Source organism: Lampetra planeri, chromosome 3, assembly GCF_965212315.1.
Source record: "Lampetra planeri chromosome 3, kcLamPlan1.2.h2, whole genome shotgun sequence".
In the NCBI taxonomy this organism is placed as follows: domain Eukaryota; kingdom Metazoa; phylum Chordata; class Hyperoartia; order Petromyzontiformes; family Petromyzontidae; genus Lampetra; species Lampetra planeri.
In genome coordinates, this window is record NC_136109.1 from 8,548,739 (window position 1) to 8,575,603 (window position 26,865).

Here is a 26,865-nt window from a genome sequence, read left to right on the forward strand (position 1 = left end):
TACCGGCTCCTATGTACTTAAGCAGGGCATGTTATTGAGATGGGACAGTTTGTCCCGGCGGAACGCACTCGTGGTGCCTTCCGCTGTAAGGGGGAGGGTTGTCTTGGCGGCACACGAACGCCTCTTGCATTTGGGAGTTAACAAGACGCTTGCCCTGCTTCAGCGTGACTATTACTGGCCGGGAATGGGAAGTGATGTGGTAAATATTCTGAAGGGGTGCGTTGAGTGCGCCAGGCGTAAACCACCGCCCGTGGCAGCTAATCCACTGCTGCAATCTATTCAGGTCTCGCGTACTAACGAGCTCGTTGCACTCGATATTTTGGGGCCCTTCCCAGTCACGCCGAGAGGGAATAAATATTTGTTAGTGGGGGTCGAATACTTTACCCGATGGCCTATGGCGTGGCCTCTCGCTAACCAGTCGGCAGCGGCTTTGACGGACGCCTTCGTCCAGGGCTATGTCCTGGACAAGGGGGCTCCCGAACGCCTGCTGACCGACCAAGGTAAAAATTTTTCGAGTAAATTGTTGCAAGAGGTGTGCGATCTGTTGGGTACCAAGAAGGTGCGTACCTCCCCGTACCACCCGCAGACAGACGGGATGGTGGAGAGACTCCACAAAACTTTGACTTCCATGCTGTGCCAGCAGGTGTGCGAGGCACATGTAGATTGGGACCTGCAGGTCCCGGGAGTCCTTGCCGCGTATAGAATGGCCCCCCATGCAGCTACGGGGTTTTCCCCATTCTATTTGATGTACGGTCGGGAAGCTGACCCGCCAATGGAAACGCAACTTGGCCTGTCCGCTCCACGAACTAATTCTAATTTGGCAGAACATATTAAGTTTAATATTCACAAGCTGACAGAGGCGAGGGAGGCCGCACGGCTTAATTCGCGGGCTCGCCAAATTGCTAATGAACGGTTGCGGGCACGGAAGGTGTCCATGCACGAATGGAAACCAGGTGACAGGGCCTGGCTGCATTGCCCTCAGGCACCCTTGGCTACGTCGCCTAAATTGTTGAGACCGTGGAGGGGACCCGTGGAGGTCGTGCGCGTTGCACGGCCCCAGTGCGTTCAGATAAAGTGGGGAAAGCGCCGTTGGTACGTTCACCCCTCCCGACTGAAACCGTTCTCGCCTCCATATGGCCTCCCCTTGTGTCGTGATGGCCGGGCGTGTGACGTGACCGGCGACCCAGAGGGGGAAATGTCTCTGCCTGATCCACACGTATTTTGCCTGATCTGCTCCCAGGTGTCTCGGAACTGACAGCTGCCGATCACCGGCGGCCGGATCTCCGCGGCGGGGCCGGCCCTTTCAGGCCCGTTCCGCGCCGTCTGGAGCAGCCGGAACCGCCGGACGGTCGTCAGTGTCCCACCCCATACGACGGACCAGCCAGACGGACTCGCGCCAGGTCGTGCTACTTTGCGTGACCTGCCTCGTGAGGAGTCGGGGCAGTTGGAGCGCCTCGTCACTGCGTGTAGTCGCAGGGACGTGGGACGCGTTCGTTTTTTGGAATTTGCTTGTATTGTGTTATTGTTGACTTTTCGTGTTCATTGTCAATCTGTACATAGTTCTTGTTGTTGTTGTTGTTATGTTACGGGGCACACTGGGGGGTTACAGGGTTTTTTTTGTTTGGTTGTCGTCTTATCGTTGCGGTTGGTTGTTGTTAGCAGCTGGGCCGGCTGCGAGCTATGTGGGAGGGGGTGATGTAGTGGTGATACGCGCTGGGTGTATACGTCGTGTGCCAGCGCGTATGTACGGATGTGTGTGTGGTGACGCGCGCTGACGGGGAGGAGCAGGCGTCAGTGCGCGGGTGAGGGTAGTGCTGCTGATTGGCTGTGTGCCGGTGACGCGCTGAGAGGGAGTGATCGGGTGGCAGCGCGGTGTGATTGGTCGGGGAGTGGAAACACGCGCTGGGCGGAAACGGATCGTAGAGATAGCGCGTGGTGATTGGGTAACTGAGGAGCGGTGCCGACGTTGAGGTCCGCATCCGCTCCGTCTCCCGGGAGGAAGAGATATATAAGGTGATGCACAGAGGAGTAGAGGGCAGAAGTGGAACCATCTAGGAATGAAGACGAATGTGCAGAGATAGAGCCCGGAGAGGAGAGAAATGGAGAGTAATGTATAAGTGTGTAGCCAGAGAGAGAGAAAGGTCTACACGAGCTGAGTAATGTATAGTGTGTAGCCAGAGAGAGAGAAAGGTCTACACGAGCTGAGTAATGTATGGTGTGTAGCCAGAGAGAGAGTGGAAGGTCTACACGAGCCGAGTATGCATACGGTGTAGCCAGAGAGAGAGTGTAAGGTCTACACGAGCCGAGTATGCATACGGTGTAGCCAGAGAGAGAGTGTAAGGTCTACACGAGATAGGTACTGAAGAGTGTGTAGCCGGAGATGTAAGGTCTACACGAGACGGGTACCGAAGAATGTGTAGCCAGAGGTGCAAAGTCTACACGAGACGAGTGAAGAGTGTAGCAGAGGCGTAAGGTCTACACGAGACGAGTGAAGAGTGTAGCAGAGGCGCAGAGTCTACACGAGACGAGAGAAGAGTGTAGCCGAGGCGCGGAGTCTACACGAGGCACAGAAAGCCAGCAGCACAGAATCTACGAGAGTCGAGAGAAGCGTAGGGCGGAGAGAAGAGGTCACGAGTTGTACCGTTGTATGGTGACCGCATTGTGAAGAAGAGAGGCCACGCGTTGTATCGTTACAAGTCAAGATTTAATAAAAGAAGTGTGTTCCCGTCAAGGAGTTTCCTGCCGTCATTTTCCAATACTTCACAAAAGTATGAAAAAATAAGAATAGGTTTTACCCTTTCTGGCAAAAAACAGGTGTTCATATGTTGTCAACAGTGTATTGACATTTTATTGTAAATGTTAATGAATATGCTGAGGAATATTAGCACATTTTTGTCATTTGCTACCTACAGAACTAAAGGTTGCAATTACTGCCGGGATTGTGATCTTCATTTTTCTGGTGGTGGTGGTGGTGGGCATCATTATGTATCAGAAAAGGACACGCATATGCTGCTTTGGTAAGTAAAATTGGAGCCTTTTATCTTATTAGAAATGTTTCGTAATGGGCCCAATTAATCAATGGATGAGCCAGCTATGATTCATTAGACAACAAATCAGGGCTGTAGATTATTATTCGGAATACTTCCCAGTGCACATTACAACAACTTGAAGGAAATCTGCAGTGTCCTAGCTAAGATTATGCAGTATTATAGCTGAAAATATATTTTATTCAAAAGCATTTTAGTAATGCAGACTCAAAATAAGTTTGTAGTCAACAATTGTGAAAGTGATGCATCTCCATTCAGACACCACTGGATATATATCTATATATTCTAATTGTATTGCATTGAATTGATTTGTTTAAAGAGTTTTTCATGCTTCACATTCGTCAACATAACTGATGTCAACAAAAGTCACCAGACATCTACATCCCGCAACCAAAAATGCATTTGGCCAACCGAAACCTACCAATTCAAGAGGATCTTCAGAACCTCGCAACGTGTGTAGATTAGTCCCACAACCAATTTTGGAATTTGAGCGCAAGCCCTCAAAGTACCTTAATTCAATCTTTAGGCCTGGGAGAGATTTAACCTGCAACAATGACAAAGTCCCAAACAAGGACTTAATCACCGACTCCAGTTATAATCACCCCAGTTACAATTTACTCCACAAATGTGGTCTGTAATTAACGGAATCGGAGCATCGTATGGAAAATGTGGCTATCTTCTATACCGATGGAAAAATTAAGAATAGCGCACAGTGTGACTGGACACCAATCTCAAACCTTGGATCACATAGTCCAGCGCCATACATTTTGATAATGCACTGGTTGAATTTCAGATACAGTAATCTGAAATTATATTTCAAATTAAATTCTGATAATCATCTGAAAGTCTAAGGGCAGTCCCCAACTTATGAACGGGTTCCGTTCCTGAGGCCCGTTCGGAAGTCGAAAGGTTTGTAAGTCGGAACACAAAAGGTACTGTATTTAATTGCACATACGGTTAGCATTAGAAAATATGTTACGGTTCAATAACAAAGGGAAGCTATGTTAAACTTTTAAATAAGAATAAATATTGTACATTTGCATGTATTACTGGAAAAATTACTGTATAGTAAATAAAACAAAGTAACATAAATAAAAAAAAAATAGGCAGTTTTATTTTAACTTCCCGTGATAATCGCCACCTGGTTTAGACCATGTGCGGGAATCGAACTCGGGTGGCCGGGTTCGTAGTGCACCACGCCAACCACTATACTACCGCTCCCCACACACACACAAACACTCCTAGCAGGATTCTGTGACTCATTTAATCTCGCAGAGGATTGCTCCGCTAAACAAAATAGTTTCGCTGTTCGGTTTACAAGTGCGAGTTTGTGTTCACAATGTGGATGGTTAAAACATAAATATCTCATGAAAGCTCGTTCGTAAGTGCAGATGTTCGTAAGTCAGGTGTTCATGAGTCGGGGAATGCCTGTATTGCTGAAGCAATCCACTGATTCACTAATCACAACATTAACAAAAACGTTGCTGATCAGCTCCCACGCATATGAAACATATTTTTACTTCACAATATATGTACATTGTTACTGTCATCCACACTTCTGCCATTCATTTGGGTTATGATGCACGTAAATATTTGTCAAGATGGCATACTTTGTATATTTGAGTATTGATATTTGATTGATAATACGAATTTGCGTCATGTACAACACCTTTTGGGTTGTGATTGGATCATTTATGAAAAGTAATTGCTGCACATTTATTCCAGAGGACAGTTAATAACAAACAATACAATCATATAATCTCACTATTATCACGTGCAATCCAATAATAAAAAACTAACATTTTGTAGTTTACTAACGGAGCAAATAAACTTTAAGACACACTCCCATTATATCATAGTTATTATAGCACAAAGCAGGCATTGTACTCAACAGCATGATTACCAATTATTTCAGTAGATGTTAATGGGTGGACATGTCACATTGTCTTCTTTTGCAGGAACAAATGTTACTGTCAATGTGACAGAGCCTATCCCTCTTATAAGTCCGGACATCCCCGAGGATGTCCTTAAGGTAAGTCAAGCAGCATCTCCCAGGGCTTGGCTGCCATCACACCAAAGTGTGGGGACTCTTCCTGGTACCTGTCTGCCATGGCATTGCAGCACATTAACTCACATACTGGGACTTCCCACTGTTAAATTGTGATGTATATACTTTCCCAGAATTATCTTACCGCTACTGTTGTTGTGGTGTTATTGGTTGTGCTTGGTAGTGGTGGTTGGATAGGGTGTTAAGATGGTTAGCCATCTGACCGTTGTTTTCACATCATGTTTATCCAGACTTCCCTTTGTCTCTGCTGGTGCTGGAACTCTGTTTTACGTCCGTTGCCCTACTGTGGTTGCGCAGGTCAATGTTTCGTCCCTTCATTGGTCAAGTCTCGATGCTATGGATCTCTTGTATCTTGTATTCTCTTTTTCTTTCTCTCTTTTTCCTGCTATAATGTGTTTTGTATTTCATTGTATTTGTACGTCGTTTTGAGATATTCTGACATTTAAACTATAAATAAATGCAAATCCCTATCCTTAAAGCCATATCCATTAGCACAACAATAATTGAAAATATCAAGACATTTCCCAAAAATATTTTAAAAGAGCATTTTATCATAAAATCCAAGCAAGTAATTGGCACAAGATATTTGCAATTGAAAGTCCATAAGCTCATATAGCACATTCAATCACAACTATAGTTGGAATTTTTATCCAATACATTGATCCATTAAATATAATATGTAATTTTATACTTTTGTTATGGACGATTATTTTTGCTATTTAAAAATGGTGGCTGCTCCACTTCCTGCCTCTCAGGAAGTGGGGCGACCACCATTTGGCCCCATTTGGCACGTGTTGGACCGTTGGACTAATGTTGGCCCAGCTTTCCACATTACTGGGAAAACCACGCCAGCGGGATATGATGATGCAAATTATGTCACCAAGACGTGCACGTCACTTCCCATACAGCAGCACACATGGGATGATATGTTTTTTTCTGACTTTTCTTCGTGTTTTCGGATCCATTGCATAATTGATCCGGAAACTGGTAGAGTACTCTATAAAAATATTGATTACAAAAAAATCATCGGATAGCCCAAATCTAATCACAACCAGGCATCTTGTTGGGAATACATTTGTTAATGCAATTAATATTGGCACATGAGAACTGAACGCATATAACCCGCAGACGCATATACCCCGCAAAAATAGCGTTTTGTGTAAAAAAAAATTCAGATAGCCCGCACCTCCACATACCCTGCATGCATTCATATATTTAACGTCGTTACCGCAGCTTAATTCCATCATATTAATACAAAGTTTACATTTGTAATACATTCCACTATCAATTGTTAACATTGCAATCATAACGTGCACAAAGAAAACAAACTAACCGGAAACGAGTGAACTTAAAACAATAAATAAGTAACAAAAGTAAATATCCAATAAATAAATAACACATAACTGGTAGATTACGCACTGCGCAAATAATAGCCGAACTACGGTAACTCCGTCGCCACGCCCCCACCTCTCTCTCCCCCCAGCTGCCCCACCCGCCGCAAATCTTGCTCTGCCCCACCCCCCACCTCTCTCTCCTCTCAGGCTGGGAGGAGAGAGAGGTGGGGGTTGGGGCAGCTGGGACTCCCAGCTGGGACTCCCAGCTGCCCCACCCCCCAACCCCCACCTCTCTCTCGCCCTAGCTCTCCCGTCGCCGGTAAACAGTGCGCGCACTTCAGACATTGTCGTTTAATTGTACAAACAATTAATTTAAAACGTGATAACGTGCAATTTTAGTGTGAGTGGTTTATTCAGCAGTGCTTTAGTCAAAGGTAAATGTTGCATGGTGGATAGTCCTACCATGAAAAAATTAACGAGTTATGACATGTCACACGTGTCAAATATTTTTGGGATAGCCCGCATCTCCATATACCCCGCAGGGCCTTGTTTTGTTTGTAAAAAGTGGTATACCCCACGAGTTATATGCGGGAAAATACGGTACCTTTGTAACAATTGTAGGATCCTCTAGAGTCTAGAATGAATGACAAATGTCTCGAGTGGTCCTAGCAAAATAGACAACTGTTAATGTTTCAATAGGTTCCAATAAGCAGCACTAATATGTAGTTCTCCATTTTTGCAACTCTGGAGGAATTATGCAAAATATTACAAAATAAATGTATAAATAACCAAAGAGTCTATTAAAAAAATAACAATTGGTGGCCTTTTTACTGTGTGGACAGGAACTACGCCAGCTCATCAAGAACAAAATGAAGTGCAGTAATGCTGACGTTTGGCGTCAGTTTGATGAGTTTCTGCCAGAAGTGTATAAATCCATCTCTGAAAACACCTTCTTTTTCTGGTGTGAGATGGATAAAATATACAACATTGAGATATTCGTGTACTGGAAGTTTTACGAAATTACTCTCACCTCAGCACGTGTAGTCTTTCTACTCAAACACTTTATTGAGGAGGGCGAGGAGATGTGCCTGGGGCTGCTGGAGAAGATCAAAGCCCAAGATGAAAAGTTAAAGCGGCTGCAGACCCTGCTCATCTCTGCTGGTATGTGGGCTCACTGTGGGACTTTCATTAGTTTATAATGGTTATCTTTAACTGTGGTGTCAACTTCTCTACATCTCTATTGGAACCTCATTTGCCAGTAAAAATATGATAATTGGTTGTTTACCCTTCTATCTGGCAACAAAACTGACACCTTTTTACAAGGAGTCATGTTTGTATAGACCGCAATACCTGCAGTCATAATACAAACAAAAAGACATAACTCTGATAATGCGCACTGTCCTTGAAGTTGATTGGTCCACACCCGAGACAGCTTTCCTTAGAGCCTAGTCTCACATGGGTTGGACTAGATGACGCCAAAAGGCGCACAACTCAAGGACAATGCACCATCAGAGTATGAGAGCTCGGGGCAAGCATCGACACTATGGGAACCTCATTTGCCAGTAAAAATATGATAATTGTTTTTTTTACCCTTCTATCTGGCAACAAAACTGACACCTTTTTACAAGGAGTCATGTTTGTATAGACCGCAATACCTGAAGTCATAATACAAACAAAAGACATAACTCTGATAATGTGCACTGTCCTTGAAGTTGATTGGTCCACACCCGAGACAGCATTCCTTAGAGCCTTGTCTCACATGGGTTGGACCAGATGACGCCAAAAGGCGCACAACTCTCTACTTCTGCCATAGACACTAGACTGAAAAGTGCTTTGTTGTATGAGTCAAACATGCATGTAATTGTTATCGTTTCGAATTTTAGGTCACATAATTTTGCTGATAGATATGTTTTCAGTATGCAATGCAGATAAAATAATCAAATATAATTTGTATTTAGAGCACCTGCACTCAAGGTGCTTGACATTGCTAACAAAACGGTGACAGAATATGATTTAGATTGCAAGGCCGTACGCGGATTGAGTCATGAGTGACAGCTATAGAGGGGTACTTGGGAATCATGAAAGGGTAGAGGAGGGACAGCAACGAATGGAGGGACGAGGGATGTAAAAGAATGGGAAATATAGATAAGGTACGTTTTAAGACAGTAATGGAAGGAGGTTAAGGAGAGGAATTGCTCTATGTACAAGGGAAGTTTATTCCAGTGGATGGGTGCAAGGATGGACAGAAAACGGGATTGGGCACAGGGAGGAGGGACAGAGAGAAAAAAAAGAGAGATGGAGATAAGGTTGGGAACGAAGAAGACGAGAGGGGAAATGGACGGAAGTGAGAGAGGAAAGATAAGGTTGGGCAATTCCACGAAGAGAAGTAGTAACATGGTAAGCAAGTGGAGTTGAGAAGCGAAATGTGAGAATTAAAGGAGTGATTGAAAATAACTTCCGTAGAAGCATAAATTTGTTGGAGGGGAGTGAGGGCAGAAGCAGAGAGATCAAGAAGAAGATAATTACAGTAGTCCAAATGTTTTATGATCAGAGAAGGAATATAGAGTGATTGAAGGACACTGAGAATGTGCGAGAAGGTAAAACTTGAGCCAAGAGAGGGAGGTGCTATAAAGATTGGGGTGATCAACAGTGTCAAAGGCGGAAGAAAGGTCAAGAAGAATGAGAATGGACGAAAGACTGGCATGGAAGAAATTTGGATGATGACATTGAAATTGGTTGTTTCGGTGAAAAGAAGAGTCCAAAACCTGATTGAGATTTGGGATATAGGGCATGTAACAAATTGTGGAGATAGAGCTGGTTATGAACAAGGCGTTTCAGAATTTTATAAAAGTACTAGCGGAAATACCCGGCGTTGCCCGGGCGAAAAAGACACACCCACACATCGACTTAAACACACACATCGACTTCAACATACACATACACTTAAACACACACATACATAGACTCACACACACATCGAACTACAAACACATATGGACTTACACACATGTGGACTAACACACACACACATGGACTCACACACACATCGACATCCACACACACACATCGACTGACACAAATAGGCTCACACATACACACACATCGACTCACACATGCACATAGAACCACACAGACACATCGACTTACAGACATATGGACTTACACACACACAGTGACTCACACACAGACATAGACTCACATACATGGACACACACAACAACAACCGCCATTCACCACTAAGTGGCGGTGACGTCACCACGACGCTTGTGCCAGGCTATGTGCACCTTGAGACCACGTGAAGTGTCGAACACCCGCTGGCAGGAGGTCACAGGGCAGGCCCAGATGCCACTGCTCGACTGACTGAGACGACTGGCTGATGCACCACCTGTGCCGCCTACTGTACCAACTTGCTGTGTTTTAGCCACCCGGCGCTCCGCTCGTTGTTGTGAGCGTCGCTCCTCCGCCCTCCGTTGTTGTTGGAGGGCGACTGCCTCCAACTGCCCAGTAGCGTCCTTCACGAGCCTCCTCCACAGAGGCCGATCTTGACACCGCTGGTACCAGTCATCAGCAATTCCTCTCAGCTCCACGTCCTCCTGTACCACATCACTCCATCTCTTCTCTAGCCCGTGGCTGAGAGGACCTGAAGCTTCATGTGGAGCGAGAGACCAGGTAGCTTCTACACAGCGTTACGCAACCGATGAAAAGATAATGCCGCTCGACTGATTTGGAGTGAGACCTTTGCTGTTAAACCGGAGCCGGTCATGAGCACATGACCAAGGTATGGGAAACCCTCCACTCTGTCCACAATTGCCCTATCACCAATTGGGAGTTGTGGGGGGTGGAGTGTCCGATGGTATACAATACCCAGGCAGGTGCTTAGTTTTGGTGGGGCTGATGGTAAGGCCGCACCTCTTGGTGGCAAGCTCCAGGTTCAGCAGCAGCACCTCCAACTCCTCCTCTGAGTGAGCAGCAATTACCAGATCATCGGCATGCATAAAGTGCTTGAGCAATACGGAGCCATCCCTTGACCACACCCGGGCATCGATCAGCCTCCCATTGTATCTATACCAGATGGAAATTCCTCCGGTACAGCTATTGAAGGCTTCACGAACTACGTGCTCAAAATAGATGTTAAATAATGTGGGAGCCAGAGGACATTCCTGTCACACCCGAAGGTGTACAGGGAATGGCTCTGACTCCCAGCCACGTAGTTTTACCCAGGCCCATTCACCATCATGAAGGTCCTTAATAATCATGTGCAGAGGATCAGGGACTCCAAAAGCACGAAGAACAACCCAGAGCTCAGACCTATGGATGGTATAATAGGCCTTGATCAGGTCAATAAAGCAGAGATGTAGGTCTTGTTGGAATTCCCTACACCTCTGCTGTAGCAGATGGACAGAAAATATGGCATCTGTGCAGGACCGACCTTTCCTGAAATCGCATTGGTGCTCCACATGCCTCTCCTCAGTGTGCCTAGCAAGGCGATGCTGAATAATCCTTGGCAGGACCTTTCCCGGCACACTGAGGAATGAGATGCCCCTGTAGTTGTTACAGTCTGTGTGGTCCCCCTTCTTAAAGAAGGGGGACCACCAGGGCATCCGACCAATCCTGCGAAACCCGTCCAGTGGTCCAGACTGTTGTTATCGTGTCATGTAGGGCAGTCTGTGCACAATCTAGCAGCCTCCTACTGTTGTTATTGAGCTGATCTGGCCCATTCCTTCCAATCACTCCAGACCAGGTGCCAGCATCATGACCAACTCGGGCATTGAAGTCACCCAACAAGATGACTCTATCCCGAGGGGCCACTTTAGCCAGCACCTGTGACAGGAGGTCATAGAAGGCATCTGAATCATCGGCCTTGTCTGCATCCCTCCACGGATGTTCGTCTTCGGTGGGGGAATAAGTAATCACGACCACCACTCCTCGCCTCCGGCTGATGGGAAGGCGAGCCCAAAGTAGTCTGGGGCTTACAGCTTCCCCCACCTCACCGCCACGCTCCCACGCCCATTTAATTATTTTGTTCAGAAGAAGAGCCACACCCTGTTGTTTGGCAGTCTTCTGCCCCGAGTAGAGGACTGTCCACCCCTCATGGTGGTAGGAGCCAGAGTCGGTCCACCGGACCTTCTGAATGCCAGAGATCCAGGCGGTACCAGTCCAGCTCCCGACAGAGGAGTGGCAGCCACTCCTCCGCAGTGAGTGTTTGAACATTCCACGTGGCCATCCATAGTGGCTTTTCGTTGTTTCTGGAGGAGCCCCGCGGGTAAAGATTCAATCTTCTGGCCAGGAGACGTCATAAACACCTGTCCCCCCAGGGCCTCCGGCACAAGCTTATTAGTTAGATATTTCAGTCGCGGTTTAGTGGTAATTTATGAAGGTGGAGAGATTACCAGCCCCTCGCATCCGTCCAGAGCCCCCATTTAGCTGCTATGGTGGTCACAGACACCCTGAGGGGAAAGGCCAATCGGAATTAGCCCTCCCCCCACAGCACTGCCCACGACAGCGTTGCCCATCTGGCACCACGAGGAGGTAGGGGGTCGTTTTACTGGACAAACACACACACAGTGACGCACACACACACACATCGACTCACACACACACAAATACATTGAGACACACGCACAGCGACTCACACACACATGGGCTTAGACACACATATGGACTTACACAAACAAACATAGCCTCACACACAAACATCGACTCACACACACACATCGAGACACACACACAGCGACTCACACACACATGGACTTAGACACACATATGGACTTACACACACAAACATGGCCTCACACACAAACATCGACTCTCACTCACACATCGACTAACACACACACATCGGCGTACACACACACACATCGACCAACACACACACACATCGACTTACACACACACACATCCACTTACACACACACAGACTTACACACAGCGACTTACACACACACATGGACTTACACACACACATCGACTCACACACACACAAGGACTTACACACACAAACACAGTGACTGTCACACACATTAACTCACACACACATCGACGCACACACACATCGACTCACACACACCACGCACACACGTATATCGACTCACAAGCACACATCGACGTACACACACATTTTAAAAATATTTATATTTACAAAGTAAGTTTTTAACTAATAGTTTTCTATCTTCGTGACTTTAGCGAAATATTTTTATTTAAAACTTTCGTGACTGGATCTTTCTGTAAAGTCACGTAGAATGGAAATAATAAAATAATATAAATAAACCTAATACAATTATCACGACGTTTCGGCCACAACAGAAGCAGCCGTCCTCATCAGGTGAAGAACAGAGCTGTCGGAAAGACAGCATCCTAATGAACACTGCTAAGCTTGGCAGCGTATTTTAAGCTGGGTGGGAGGAGCAGAGCGCCTTGACAAAGGAGTTTACGTATCAACAGAGGAATTTAGCATATTGACGCTATACAACTGCTTCTACCCTTCTACCATACAATTTACCGATGTGAAAAACTAAGTATAAACTACATCAATATAATAAATGTACTCAATATACTCTACAAAAAGCTGAGCTATTAAAATTATGTAACTGGGTATACACTACACTATATAATAACTACCATATAGTGAACCGATAAAAACTAAAATATAAACTACATCAATATAATCAACATATACCAATAGGGTTTTTCCCCTTTTTTCTGGCAACAAAACTGACACCTTTTGCAAGGAATCATGTCTACATTAACCGCAATACTTGCAGTCAAATGCAAACAAAATCACAATACTCTGGTAATTTATGCATTGTTTTTTAAACTGATTGGTCCACACCAGAGACAGCTTTCTTTGGAGCCTCGTCTCATATGGTGTTCGACCAGATGACGCCAAAAGGGGCACAGTTCAAGACAACGCACTACCAGAGTAATAAGGGCTCGGGGTAAGCAGCTACATCATGGGACCTCCTTTGCCAGTACCAAAATATACCAATAGGGGTTTTCCCCTTTTTTCTGGCAACAAAACTGACACCTTTTGCAAGGAATCATGTCTACATTAACCGCAATACTTGCAGTCAAATGCAAACAAAAACACAATACTCTGGTAATTTATGCATTGTCTTTGAAACTGATTGGTCCACACCAGAGACAGCTTTCTTTGGAGCCTCGTCTCATATGGTGTTCGACCAGATGACGCCAAAAGGCGCACAGTTCAAGACAACGCACTACCAGAGTAATAAGGGCTCGGGGTAAGCAGCTACATCATGGGACCTCCTTTGCCAGTACCAAAATATACCAATAGGGTTTTTCCCCTTTTTTCTGGCAACAAAACTGACACCTTTTGCAAGGAATCATGTCTACATTAACCGCAATACTTGCAGTCAAATGCAAACAAAAACACAATACTCTGGTAATTTATGCATTGTCTTTGAAACTGATTGGTCCACACCAGAGACAGCTTTCTTTGGAGCCTCGTCTCATATGGTGTTCGACCAGATGACGCCAAAAGGCGCACAGTTCAAGACAACGCACTACCAGAGTAATAAGGGCTCGGGGTAAGCAGCTACATCATGGGATCTCCTTTGCCAGTACCAAAATATACTAATAAGGTTTTCCCCATTTTTTCTGGCAACAAAACTGACACCTTTTGAAAGGAATCAAAAGGTGCATTACAATTCTACATCGCAAAAAATATAATATACTTCCAGCTAAACTTTATACTGCCATAGACAAACCCAACATTAGATTATATACTGTATTACTATACACCACCTTAGACTATACATTGTAACATTACACTATGCATGATTATATAAACCCTACTGTATACCACACTGCTGTATATTCACTATACCATTACGATACTAAATATTATTATATTAAACATTACACTATTATACTATTTATTATTATACATTCTGCTGTACACCATACCATTGACTGTCACGTTAAATGTACTAAAAAGAAGCAAATAAATATGTAATAGGAGAGTAATAGCAGGAAACTTGCAGCGAATGGACTGCGGTCTGAAAGTCACCGTAAACGTGAACACAATCAATCAAGACCCGAAATGGTTTATCACGTCCTTCCAATGATTGCTGAGCCAGAATCCATATTCTCGGTTGAAATTGTCTCTGTGTTTGTACATGTGGATGGCCTCATGAACGAATCTCTCACGGTAGCCGGATGGCTTGCAGAGAATCTCCGTCTTGGAGAAGTCAATGTCATGTGAGCGCACTGAATTATAACAATGGTCTGCCACGGCTGAGGTGTTCGTCCTACTGTGTTTCAGGTCTGCTTTATGTTCACGGACATAAAGCAGACCTGAAAGACAGACACAAAAAATGCTTTTAATAGGTTAAAAAGAAAAAGGCAGAAGAGAAATAGGGCAATAATTGTTAGGAATAGTGGAGTCAATGGTAGGTTTTTGCAGGAGAGGAAAAATAATGGTAGATTTGAAGGTGGAGGGGAAGACATGTTTGGAGGGGGAGGAGTTAAAAAGGGACACAAGGTAGGGAAGGATAATGGGGAGGAGGGAAGGGAGACAGGAAGACAGGAATGGGATCAAGGGAGAAGAGGTAGGGTGAGTTTTTTAAAGTATTACATAACGTTTTTTCTTATCCTAAACTGAGGCAATATATCTGAATATCTTGCTATTAAAGTATAAGCATTTGAGTAAAAATGTGAAATTCCACGAAATATTTAGAATGATTGTAATTGTGCATGTCCATGTGTGCCACTGGTTTCATTGCAGTCAAATGCTCTCCAACTCTTGATCCAGACACGGCACATAAAGATCTTGCGATCTCAGCTGATCACAAGACAGCAAAATGGATCTCTGACCCTCCAGATAAACCCGATCACCCAGACCGGTTTGATTACTGGACACAGGTGCTGTCCTCTGAGAGCTTTTCTTCAGAATGCCACTGCTGGATTGTGAATGTGGGGGACGTGGACAAAATTTGTATTGGCGTCGCTTACCAGAGTATTTTGCGGAAAGGAGGAGACAGTACATGTCTGATTGGTTTAAACAGCATGTCCTGGTGTTTACGTAGACACGAGAAGACATACAAGGCCTGGCATGACAAGCAAAGCACGGAGGTGGAAGTGGGTGAACATCCTCGCAGAATCGGTGTTGGCTTGGACTATGATGCAGGAATTCTGTTATTTTACAACGCTGACAACAACAAACATCTACACACATTTTATTCTAATTTCTCTGAACCCCTACATGTTTTTCTGAGGATGTTGGAAGGGGTTCTCACTATTGAGCCTGTTAACAAGGATTAAAAAATATTAATATTTATTTATTTATCTGTGAAAAATGATAAATTGTGCTGCGACAAGGCACAAATTTCACATTTTTCATTACAGATTAACTCTGCATCATTTTGTACAATGTGTAGTGTACATTCCCAATCTACGCAAACTTGAGTGGTGCAATGTTATATGAAAGTTTCTGAGTCATTGTCTCTGAAAGCAGCTATAAATAAACATTGCTGGGTAGCTGGACGATTTATTAGCATCCATTCTCTAGCTATCATCCATTTACACTTTTTTTATAATATGATTTTGATATGGGAATAAGGCAATGTGTGTTTATATACTGTAATGCAATTTTACTAATATCCATTTGAAGTAATATTTATGAGGAAAATCACCTCGAGAAAAAATTATCGTGTCTCCATCTCATGGGACCTTACATTCAAGTGAGTGAAGTGATACAGCCTGTGGCCACTGGATGGCAGAAGTGATAGCAAGCACTACCACTTGCTGACCGTCCGTTCCATTGACAGCTGTCGTGAAGTGTATTTGATTACACATGTTCATTGTGTTTTAGATAGGTGACCTCGTAATACATTCCTGCAATAAAAGTGTATGTATATGTCTGCTTTAAATCGCACGTAATATTAAATTTAATCAGATGGTTGGTATAAAATATGTGAGTTTAAATGTAACGCCCCCTGACCGATTATGCTGTACTATGAATTGTTAAAGGATGAACGGGGAGTACGTGATAGAGGGTGGATTGGCACCGGTTGTTTCTGGGCAGAAATTGACTGGGGTGCATCATCTTTATGAGAGTTAGTGTTTTCCATCAAGGTTGGAAGCACAGAGCTAATGCATATCTTGTATCCACTTTTTTCAGGAGTAGATATTATGTAAGCACTTGTAATCCACAGCACAATACAGAGAGCTCCGTCCTCGATAATTATAATGCACTACGAGTATATTTCCACTTTTAATCGCAAGCGTATTTACAAACACGACTATCAAAATTATAAGCAATGCAAGCTAATCTCTAATACTTCTAGGTAATATTGAGGGTTAAATACATTGTAACAATACTGTAAAGTTATGTATGCTGAATCTGATGTATCGATGTTTTTCGTAAATAAACACTGGCTCTGCGTGTAATTTTCTCATTACCGCAAAGACTGCTATCAACTTACTCATAGCAACAGTACAGCAACTAATAGACACAATACAGTTCAAAAATCCGGTTCTGTAGATGACTCCCATTTCTCCATGTTTTAAACAGAAATATTGAACTTAAAAGGAAAACATTTTTACCAAATTATTAGGATTACACGTCAAACGATGGCTCATTTTGAGGTAATATGCTAATTCCACTACTTAAGTGAACCCATTTATCAGTTTACAACTCGCCATAGCTTTTGGCCAATATAGTCGGAACTTTCTGCAAGGACGTTCATATCTTAACACTTACAATGAAATCTAAAAGTGCAGCCCTGCAATTTCTTGCCTACGCCACTGTTGGTGGAAGAACGGCCACTAGAGGGAGCTCTAGAAAGACCCTTTTGAGGGTATTACTGGTAGGAACCTAATGGTTACACCAGCCCACAGGGGATTATTGTGTCTGTCCGTCCATCGTGTAGGGAGGGGCTAGGTGGGGAGGGAGGGGCTGGGTGGGGAGGGAGTGGCTGGGTGGGGAGGGAGGGGCTGGGTGGGGAGGGGAGGGTGGGGAGGGTGGGGCTGGGTGGGGAGGGTGGAGAGGGTGGGGAGGGGCTGGGTGGGAGGGTGGGGCTGGGTGGGGGGTGGAAGGGGTGGGGCTGGGTGGGGAGGGACTGGTCACCCCGTGGTGCCCTTATAAAACTCAACGTTTAACCTCCTCACGCCGGCTTGTGCCCGTCCTCACAGTCGGGCATATTTGTGGAATACACCACTCCGCCGTTGACCCTGACCATTGACCGAGCAACCCAACGTTCCTACCAGCTCCCTCCGCAGGAATGTGTTTAGTCTGATCTTCTGTGCTAGCCATATGTCTTGAAAAAGGTAGGAGTAGTCATACTTGACTCCACCCTCACGACATGCCAATGGACTGCTGGGTGGAAAGGCTGGGAAATTTAAGAAACTTGTCCATTGTTTCAATGATCGCGCCGGGAGATCAAACAGGTGGCCTTGATATTACAATTAAAATGTGGTAACCATTACACCAGGTAGAATCTAGCTGTAGCAATAGTGGTAATAACAGTACTTTATAAGATCATTGAAGATACAGAATATACAGTATTTGATCAACCCTGACACGTAGGCTTACACGACCAATATTCATTATAAAGGTTTGATGCTGGATGTAATTTCCTGAGAAACGTACTCAAACTGTAAATGTTGTGGATTTACTCTCCAACACACCAGTGGGTTGAAGTAATAACTAATTGGCACATTTTACTTAAGTGACAAATCTTACTAATTGGCTGTTATTGGTTGGTAGCGGGTTAACGATACATTTATACTCATGGGATCGAACGCGAAAAACATGAATTGATAAATCCTGTCATATATATTACAAAATTGCAAAAAAAACCTCACTACCGCTTTTTTCAAAAGAGATTTTTTTGGGTTAGATCCCATAAATATAAATGTGTCGTTAAACCCGCCACCACCCAACAGCCAAGTAGTAAGGTTTGTCACGTAAACAAACATGTCAATTCGTTATTAGTACAGCACACCAATGTGTTGGGAAGTAAACCACAACGATTACAATTCGAGTACGACGTTTCGCTAGTAATCACAAATAGCATCATCAGGCGACAGTCAGATTTTGTGGATAATGCCTCCTTTTCGTTCTTAAATTGAGGGATAAATGTGATGTCGTCACCTGTGAGCCAATTAGGTGCGAAGGCCGGGTGGGGGGGGGGGGTGTAACATTTTGAGGAATGCCAGCGAAAACATCAGCTTCATTCGCTTGATTCGGAGTTTTACAATTTTCTGGTTTGAAGAAACGTATCTCCAATCTCCATAGAGGTTAATCAGTTTAACACGTAGGTCGCGAAGGCCTTCGTGTTAAACTACAGCTTTACCAAATTAATTGTCCCATGCCCATACCTGTCAATCCATATGGTTTATCCGTATTCTTGTCGAGGGAAATTTAGTTTTTAGATCCATACTGCATACAGCTTTTTCAATATGGGAAAAAATGTCTCTGTTTGTGTTTCTCCATTGTGATGGGACTTTGTAGGTTGAACGTTTAGATTTATAAGGGCATGGGGTGACCGGTAAGGTCTGAATTGGTCTGTAATAACTTAGGCACTGATAAGGGGTTAACAGGTATGCATGTGTAATGCGAGCAAGGATTGAGGGGGGCGGAGTCTGGGTCACGTGGAGAGTGGGTGGAGTTAGGGTCACGTGGGAGAGAGGATTTAGGGGGAGAACCGGAAGGGGAAGGGGGAGTTGAGACGGAGTGAAACAGGAGGAGGCCACGCTGGGCAGGACGGAGAGAGTGGCGCGGTCGCCACGCGGTGGAAGATGTCGACACCGTCAGCCATCGGTGTCAGACGCAGAGAGATAGCGGCTGGGGAAGGCTAGCTGTATACGGGGCAGCAGTGAAGCTAGAGCTAGCAGAGCAGCGGTGTGGCTGCAAGGTGGAGCAGCAGGGAGTCTGCCTAACGGAGCAGCAGGGAGACTGCATATCGGAGCAGCAGGGAAACTGCATAACGGAACAGCCGAGGGGCTGTGGAGAGGTCGTCGGACGGGACGCGGCCCTGAGCGAGGACGCTGTGGTACGAGATTCTACGAACCCAATAAAGGACAACGGAGATCGACATCTGAGAGAGAGTCCTTTATTACACATGCCTACATATGCACCCCATACTGTAACTGCAATATGAAGCAGAACTCCAAAAATTAACAATCCAATAAATCCGCAAATAGAATTCGTGGATCCCCACGGTTCGTGACCACTACCGTAATCCGTGGCGATGGAGATCAAAACAATGAGGCAAACCGCGGATTTTGGATCTCTTCCAGGAATGGCTAATTATTATTTTAAATGTGCAGCGAACTGAGTGAGATGAAGGTGTTCAGGAATTCATCTTAAGAGTGCTTTTGCAAAGGTGGTTGGGAAAGTGCTACCCCCCCCCCCCTGTGTGGAACAAATGCCACTTGAAGGAATTTCATAGGGAGCTCTGTGATATCTGCTTCAGTTGGCCGTTCTCTCCACTGGTTTGGGAGAGATCCACGTATGTTATTCGTCATGACATGACGCCGATGTCACAATCAAGATAAAATTGTGAAAAGATGTAATGAGTGCTTTGGAAGAAATTCGTTTATTATATTATATACTTTACGTATCTATGTTGAACTTCTAGATTTGAGGCTTTCGTGACTGCAATGATTCATATTCTTAGGTTTTTTCGGTAAAGTCACGTAGGTAAAAAATTAAAATTAATAAAAGTAAAATAAAAATAAAAATCACGACCTTTCGGAGGCAACACAAGCTTCCGTCTTCAGGTGGAACCGTCACAGCCCGACAGCTGTATCAAGTAAATGAAAGATTACAAGAGATACCACTCCGTATATATAATGGTTGGGGGGGGGGGCAGGAACGGCCCACTTTTTATTATTATGGTAAGGTGCGGCTTGAATGCAGTTGTGGTGATTGCTACATTGGAGAAACGAAACGTCATGTTTCTGATCATGTCCACGAGCACAAGTCAGATCTGAAACACGGCAGAACTGATTCTTTGGCCGTTGCCGATCATTGCTATACTCTGTGGGCTCTCATGAAATTGTCTTTTCCGAGACCAAGGTGCTCTGCAAACCTCCTGGCTACCATCAAAGGTTTGTACACGAAGCCATACAAATATACGAACACAGACATAATTTCAACCGTGATGATGGTTACAAACTGAGTAATCATTGGAAAGATGTGATTAACCATGCAAAAAAGATTTAACTACACTTATTTGGACCATCTTATTTGACAGACAACTATTACAGGTTACTGATAGACAGCCAGTTTTGTTTTACCAGGTTTAGCTTCTTTTTCACACTTTTGTTATGTAGGCTAGGCGTAGTCACAAACCGAACCTCTCCATAATAAAGGCTCAGTCATTTGTTATGTAGTCTATTACCATCTACATGGCAGAGGCTCGGTCTCATTTGCAGCATTTCGTTATGTAGGCTAGACGTAGTCACAAACCGCACCTCACCATAATAAAGGCTCAGTCATTTGTTATGTAGTCTATTCGTAGTCTCAAGCCGCACCTTACCATAATAATAAAAAGTGGGCCGTTCCTGGCCCCCCCCCCCCTCAACCATTATATATACGGAGTGGTATCTCTTGTAATCTCTCATTTACTTGATACAGCTGTCGGGCTGTGACGGTTCCACCTGAAGACAGAAGCTTGTGTTGCCTCCGAAACGTCGTGATTTTTAATTTTAATTTTACTTTTATTAATTTAAAATTTTTACCTACGTGACTTTACCGAAAAAACCTAAGAATATGTTAAACTTCTTTCGTACCGTACGTAGCCAAACGTGCTAATCAGAGATGGGCTGAAAGGACAACAAATACATGCGAAATTACTTAATCTGCAAGTGAAATTCACGTAAAAAAATCCATTCAGTGTTTGAGCTCTCGATTTAAAATGATAAATTAGAAATGATTATAATAATCATCATCATTCACGATCTACATTGATACATGTCTGTCTGTCCAAGCAGTTGCCATACCTGGTACTCATGCAGAGCAACACTCCACACAGACCCTGTATATGAACTCAACTAATTGCTACATCTTCTTGGTTTTTTCGGTAAAGTCACGTAGAAGGGAAGTAATAAAATAATAAAAATAAAACATAATAAAATAATTCTCACGACGTTTCGGCTACAACGCAAGCAGCCGTCTTCAGGTGAAGAATGAGACACTGCCAAGCTAGGAGCTTATATATAAGCTGAGTTGGAGGTGGAAGAAGAGCGCCCTAACAAAAGAATGTGCATATCAAGAGGAATTTAGCATATTCATGGGAAATGCGTAGGAGGTGGGCGGGGGGGGGGGGGTTTCAAAGTCATATTATGCCCATGCATTATGCAGGATCAGCAGCACCAAAGGGAGGGGGGTAGCATTAACAAAGGGAGGGCATGTTAATAGTATGTAGAAGCAATGAAACATGTGAATGGGAGAACGGTGGCAGGAGACCTGCAGCGGAGCAAATAATGCATTCCCTGTGGAGAACACAAGATACACATTTAATGCCAGTGAGTGGACTGCGGTCTGAAAGTCACCGTAAACGTGAACAACAATCAGTTAAGATCCGAAATGGTTTATTACGTCCTTCCAATGATGGCTGAGCCAGAATCCATCTTCTCGGTTGAAATTGTCTTTGTGTTTGTATATGTGGATCGCCTCATGAACGAATCTCTCATGGTAGCCAGATGGCTTGCAGAGAACCTCTGTCTTGGAGAAGTCAATGTCATGTGAGCTCACTGAATTGTAACAGTGATCTGCCACGGCTGAGGTGTTTGTCCTACCGCGTTTCAGGTCTGCTTTATGTTCACGGATGCGGTCCGAGACATGTCGTTTGGTTTCTCCATTGTAACTGCTACCACAGAGGCAACTTAGTTTGTAGACGCCAGGGTACTGTATGTCTGGAACCACGTCTTTTACAGACGGGACCAGATCACGGATTTTATGTACTGTGTTGAATCGTACCTGAATCTTGTGTTTAATCAGGATTTTGGAGATCTTTTTTGTGACCCCAGCAATGTAGGGTAAGGTGATGGTTTTGAAAGGCTCCTCAACAGGATCCTTCTTGATGGTTAGAGTGATGGCTTTTCGGATTGTGTAGTCGGAGTAACCATTAGCCTTAAGAGCTTGGCGTACGTGTTTGAGTTCACTGGCAATGTGTTCCTGGTCGGAGATGCATTGGGCTCTATGGTATAGAGTCTTGATGAGGGAGTTCTTCTGGGATGGATGGTGGTGGGAATCCGGTTTTAGGTAGGCATCCGTATGGGTGGCTTTCCTGTAGACAGAATGGCTCATTGAACCATCAGGTCTCCTTTTAATTAGGACATCCAAAAAGGGTAGCTTGCCATCTTTTTAGACTTCCATGGTGATTCTGATGGCTGGGTGTATGGAATTGATGTGGTCGAGAAATTGGTCTAGAGCAGGCCGGCCATGTGGCCAGATGACAAAAGTGTCATCTACGTACCTCTTCCATAAGGTCGGGCGTAGAGTGGCAGTCTGGATGGCGTCAGTCTCAAATTTCTGCATGAAAATGTTGGCTACAACCGGAGATAGGGGGGAGCCCATTGGGGTGCACCCCAGATTCACCATGGAAGTCGAAAAAGATGGCAAGCTACCCTTTTTGGATGTCCTAATTAAAAGGAGACCTGATGGTTCAATGAGCCATTCTGTCTACAGGAAAGCCACCCATACGGATGCCTACCTAAAACTGGATTCCCACCACCATCCATCCCAGAAGAACTCCCTCATCAAGACTCTATACCATAGAGCCCAATGCATCTCCGACCAGGAATACATTGCCAGTGAACTCAAACACGTACGCCAAGCTCTTAAGGCTAATGGTTACTTCGACTACACAATCCGAAAAGCCATCACTCCAACCATCAAGAAGGATCCTGTTGAGGAGCCTTTCAAAACCATCACCTTACCCTACATTGCTGGGGTCACAAAAAAGATCTCCAAAATCCTGATTAAACACAAGATTCAGGTACGATTTAACACAGTACATAAGATCCGTGATCTGGTCCCGTCTGTAAAAGACGTGGTTCCAGACATACAGTACCCTGGCGTCTACAAACTAAGTTGCCTCTGTGGTAGCAGTTACATTGGAGAACCAAACGACATGTCTCGGACCGCATCCGTGAACATAAAGCAGACCTGAAACACGGTAGGACAAACACCTCAGCCGTGGCAGATCACTGTTACAATTCAGTGGGCTCACATAACATTGACTTCTCCAAGACAGAGGTTCTCTGCAAGCCATCTGGCTACCATGAGAGATTCGTTCATGAGGCGATCCACATATACAAACACAGAGACAATTTCATCCGAGAAGATGGATTCTGGCTCAGCAATCATTGGAAGGACGTAATAAACCATTTCGGATCTTAACTGATTGTTGTCGTCTCCACTTTGATGCTGTGAGCCACGCCATTGTGTTAAACCATAGCATTTCAAACAAATAAACCGAAAATTACCTTCAAGATTCTACTACAGTATATACTATGAATTGTCACTGCGAGGTTTGCTACTTGCGGAATTGTCCATCTGGTGAAAATATAAAAAATATTATATTGCGCTGTTCCAGACATGCGGTTGTGGTCGTGTTCACCATCGTCTTTCATTTGTGTTGGCGAGCAGTGTTCAGCGTTGGTAAACACTTCGGTGGCATCTAAAACCATAACACAAAATCCACCGCGAACCCAAATGAATTGTATGATTTTGAAAACAGGTGTATGGAGGAATCATTGCAAATGGTAGGGGAACTGTATTGTTCCATTCAACACCAACACGAACACTTGCAGGGCAGGGTACGGAGACTTTTTATTTTACTTAAGCCTCTTCTTCCCGGAGTCCCGAGCCCATCTCCAACACCTCCTCTCCTTTCCCACCAATATTTATCTTTTTTACGTTTCACCCAATTCCCTAATCCCCCTTTTCGCGCCTGACTTTAACCATGTCTCTGGGCGTGATCCCTTGTCCCTTGTGTGACCCTACATTCAGTCCTGGCCGTTTCCCCAGATGACCTCTGCACATTTACACGTTCCATATCATATTTTAACATATTCAGAAGGCATTGTAAATTCAGAATATATTATCTGCGGTGGCGTGGGGCATGAAGTTAATAAAACTAAGTAAAAAACACGTTTTTGAAATGAAAAAATCTTTTATGAGCGATGTCACAAGGTGACTTGCATGGTATTCAGCTGACATTTTAAACAAACGAAACACTGTACTTGCATGCAGGTACTACATTCCAGGTTAGCCACTTGTTTAGCTTCATACCTTGTCACGCAAAAGTTGGAGGAAGCTGCAAAGGACCTGCGTTGCAATGTTTCTTGTTAAATGATTGCTATTAGTCTATAAACCTGCAGACTATGTTTATCTTGGTCTACATGTACTTGTACTTTTGATAGACAGCAACAATGTGTAAGAGTTAAGTGTTTTACACTCATGGCCACGGGTGGTGCAGCTGGGGTTTTCTGTACAAATGTTCAACGGCCACAAGGCGTATGTGCTTTATTTTACAGTGACGTTCTCTTAAGCAACGCTGCATAACAGCGATATTCATCGTTAGCTTCGTGCTCCAGTAACACCATTTTGACACCAAGCTTGTGACGATGCAACCAATGCAAGTGACAGCAATGGCGCTGATCTCTGGCATCATTTTTAAATCCTTTATATTAAGTTCGCTTGCTTGCTTAGGACCGTGCAAATCTTTCGGTCGTTTTTTAACCCACTTCCCGTAATCCAATCGAGCTGAAATTTTGCACACAGACTCGTTGTGCGAGACAATTAATGTTCGTGAAATTTTTTTCCAAAATTTTACACTTTTTAGGCAAAAAAATATATATTTTACATTTATTCAAATAGAACTCATTCATGGCTTTGGCTGAACGTCACAGTGTAGGAGCCCAGAGCGTGACACCTCCACAGGCCGGGGCGGATTAGCGCAGTTGGTAGCACCCTCGCTTCCCATGCCAAAAGTCGCGGGATCGATCCCCGTGTCCTCCACAGGCGAGTATATTTTTTTACATTTATTCAAATAGAACTCATTCATGGCTTTGGCTGAACGTCACAGTGTAGGAGCCCAGAGCGTGACCTCTCCACAGGCCGTGGCGGAGTAGTGCAGTTGGTAGCGCCCTCGCTTCCCATGCCAAAGGTCGCGGGATCGATCCCCGCGTCCTCCACAGGCGAATATATTTTTAAATCCTTCATATTAAGTTCGCTTGCTTGCTTGCGTGCTTGCGTGCTTGCTTGCTTACGACCGTGCAAATCTTCCGGTCGTTTTTTAACCCACTTCCCGTGATCCAATCGAGCTGACATTTTGCACACAGACTCGTTGTGCGAGACAATTACTGTTCGTGAAATTTTTTTCCAAAATTTTACACTGTTTAGGGAAAACAAATTAAATATTTAATTACCAATTGCTTAATACTGGCAGACAATCATCTGACCCATAGGTGGCAGCCATCTCAAGCCAGAGGACGAGAGGACTCTAGCCGCCACGCATATAAAGGATTTATAGTGAAAAACTTTGTTTTTACGGGTTATACTTATTTACATTTATTCAAATAGAACTCATTCATGGCTTTGGCTGAACGTCACAGTGTAGGAGCCCAGAGCGTGACACCTCCACAGGCCCTGGCGGAGTAGCGCAGTTGGTAGCGCCCTCGCTTCCCATGCCAAAGGTCGCGGGATCGATCCCCGCGTCCTTCACAGGCGAAAATATTTTAAATCCTTTATTAAATCCTTTATATTAAGTTCGCTTGCTTGCTTAAGACCGTGCACATCTTTCGGTCGTTTTTTAACCCACTTCCCGTGATCCAATCGAGCTGACATTTTCCACACAGACTCGTTGTGCGTGACAATTAATGTTCGTGAAAAGATTTTTCCTAAATTTTACACTTTTTAGGACAAAAATATTATATTTAATTACCAATTGCTTAATGGTGCAATGCAATCATCTGACCCATAGGTGGCAGCCATCTCAAGCCAGAGGACGAGAGGACTCTAGCCGCCACGCATATAAATGATTTATAGTGAAAAACTTTGTTTTTACTGGTTATACTTATCTTACGTTCATCTCAATGATAAGTGTGTAATATAGTTTATACCCACTACGAGAAGACGCTTTCTACTTCTCAGCTGCTCATAATCTTTCGCTATCAAACATTACCTCCCATCATCTTCCCTTGCCTCCGATCACCATTGACATCAAGCCGATGGCAAAAGTGTTGCAAATTTGTTTTCTGCTGCCCAAATAATCTTTTCTCTCTCAACTACCCGTGATTGTTCTCTGTTAGTAGCGCTCAGACAATGGGAGGTTGCTACTTATTTTGGGCTGCTCTAAATATCTCCTAAAAAATACACGATGTGAGGTTTTACATTCTCGTTGGCTGCTCCTTCAGTTTCGGCTAGCCTGTTTCTTGC

At 44.3% G+C, this 26,865-nt stretch overlaps 1 protein-coding gene across 4 annotated transcripts in view; it reads left to right on the plus strand.

Annotated features, from left to right (window-relative positions):
• The window catches only part of LOC144717304 (uncharacterized), a 93,104-nt gene extending 76,234 nt beyond the window's left edge, over window positions 1-16,870 (plus strand). For 3 of the 4 annotated variants that reach the window (XM_078592775.1, XM_078592774.1, XM_078592777.1), the window contains 4 exons: window positions 2,913-3,017; window positions 5,006-5,079; window positions 7,292-7,610; window positions 15,196-16,870. In XM_078592775.1, coding sequence (XP_078448901.1) covers window positions 2,913-3,017; window positions 5,006-5,079; window positions 7,292-7,610; window positions 15,196-15,731 — 1,034 coding nt within the window. In that variant the 3' untranslated portion in view covers window positions 15,732-16,870. The remainder of the gene's footprint in view (window positions 1-2,912; window positions 3,018-5,005; window positions 5,080-7,291; window positions 7,611-15,195) is intronic. The other variant, XM_078592776.1, reaches the window with a different exon arrangement.
• Window positions 16,871-26,865: the final 9,995 nt, after the last annotated feature.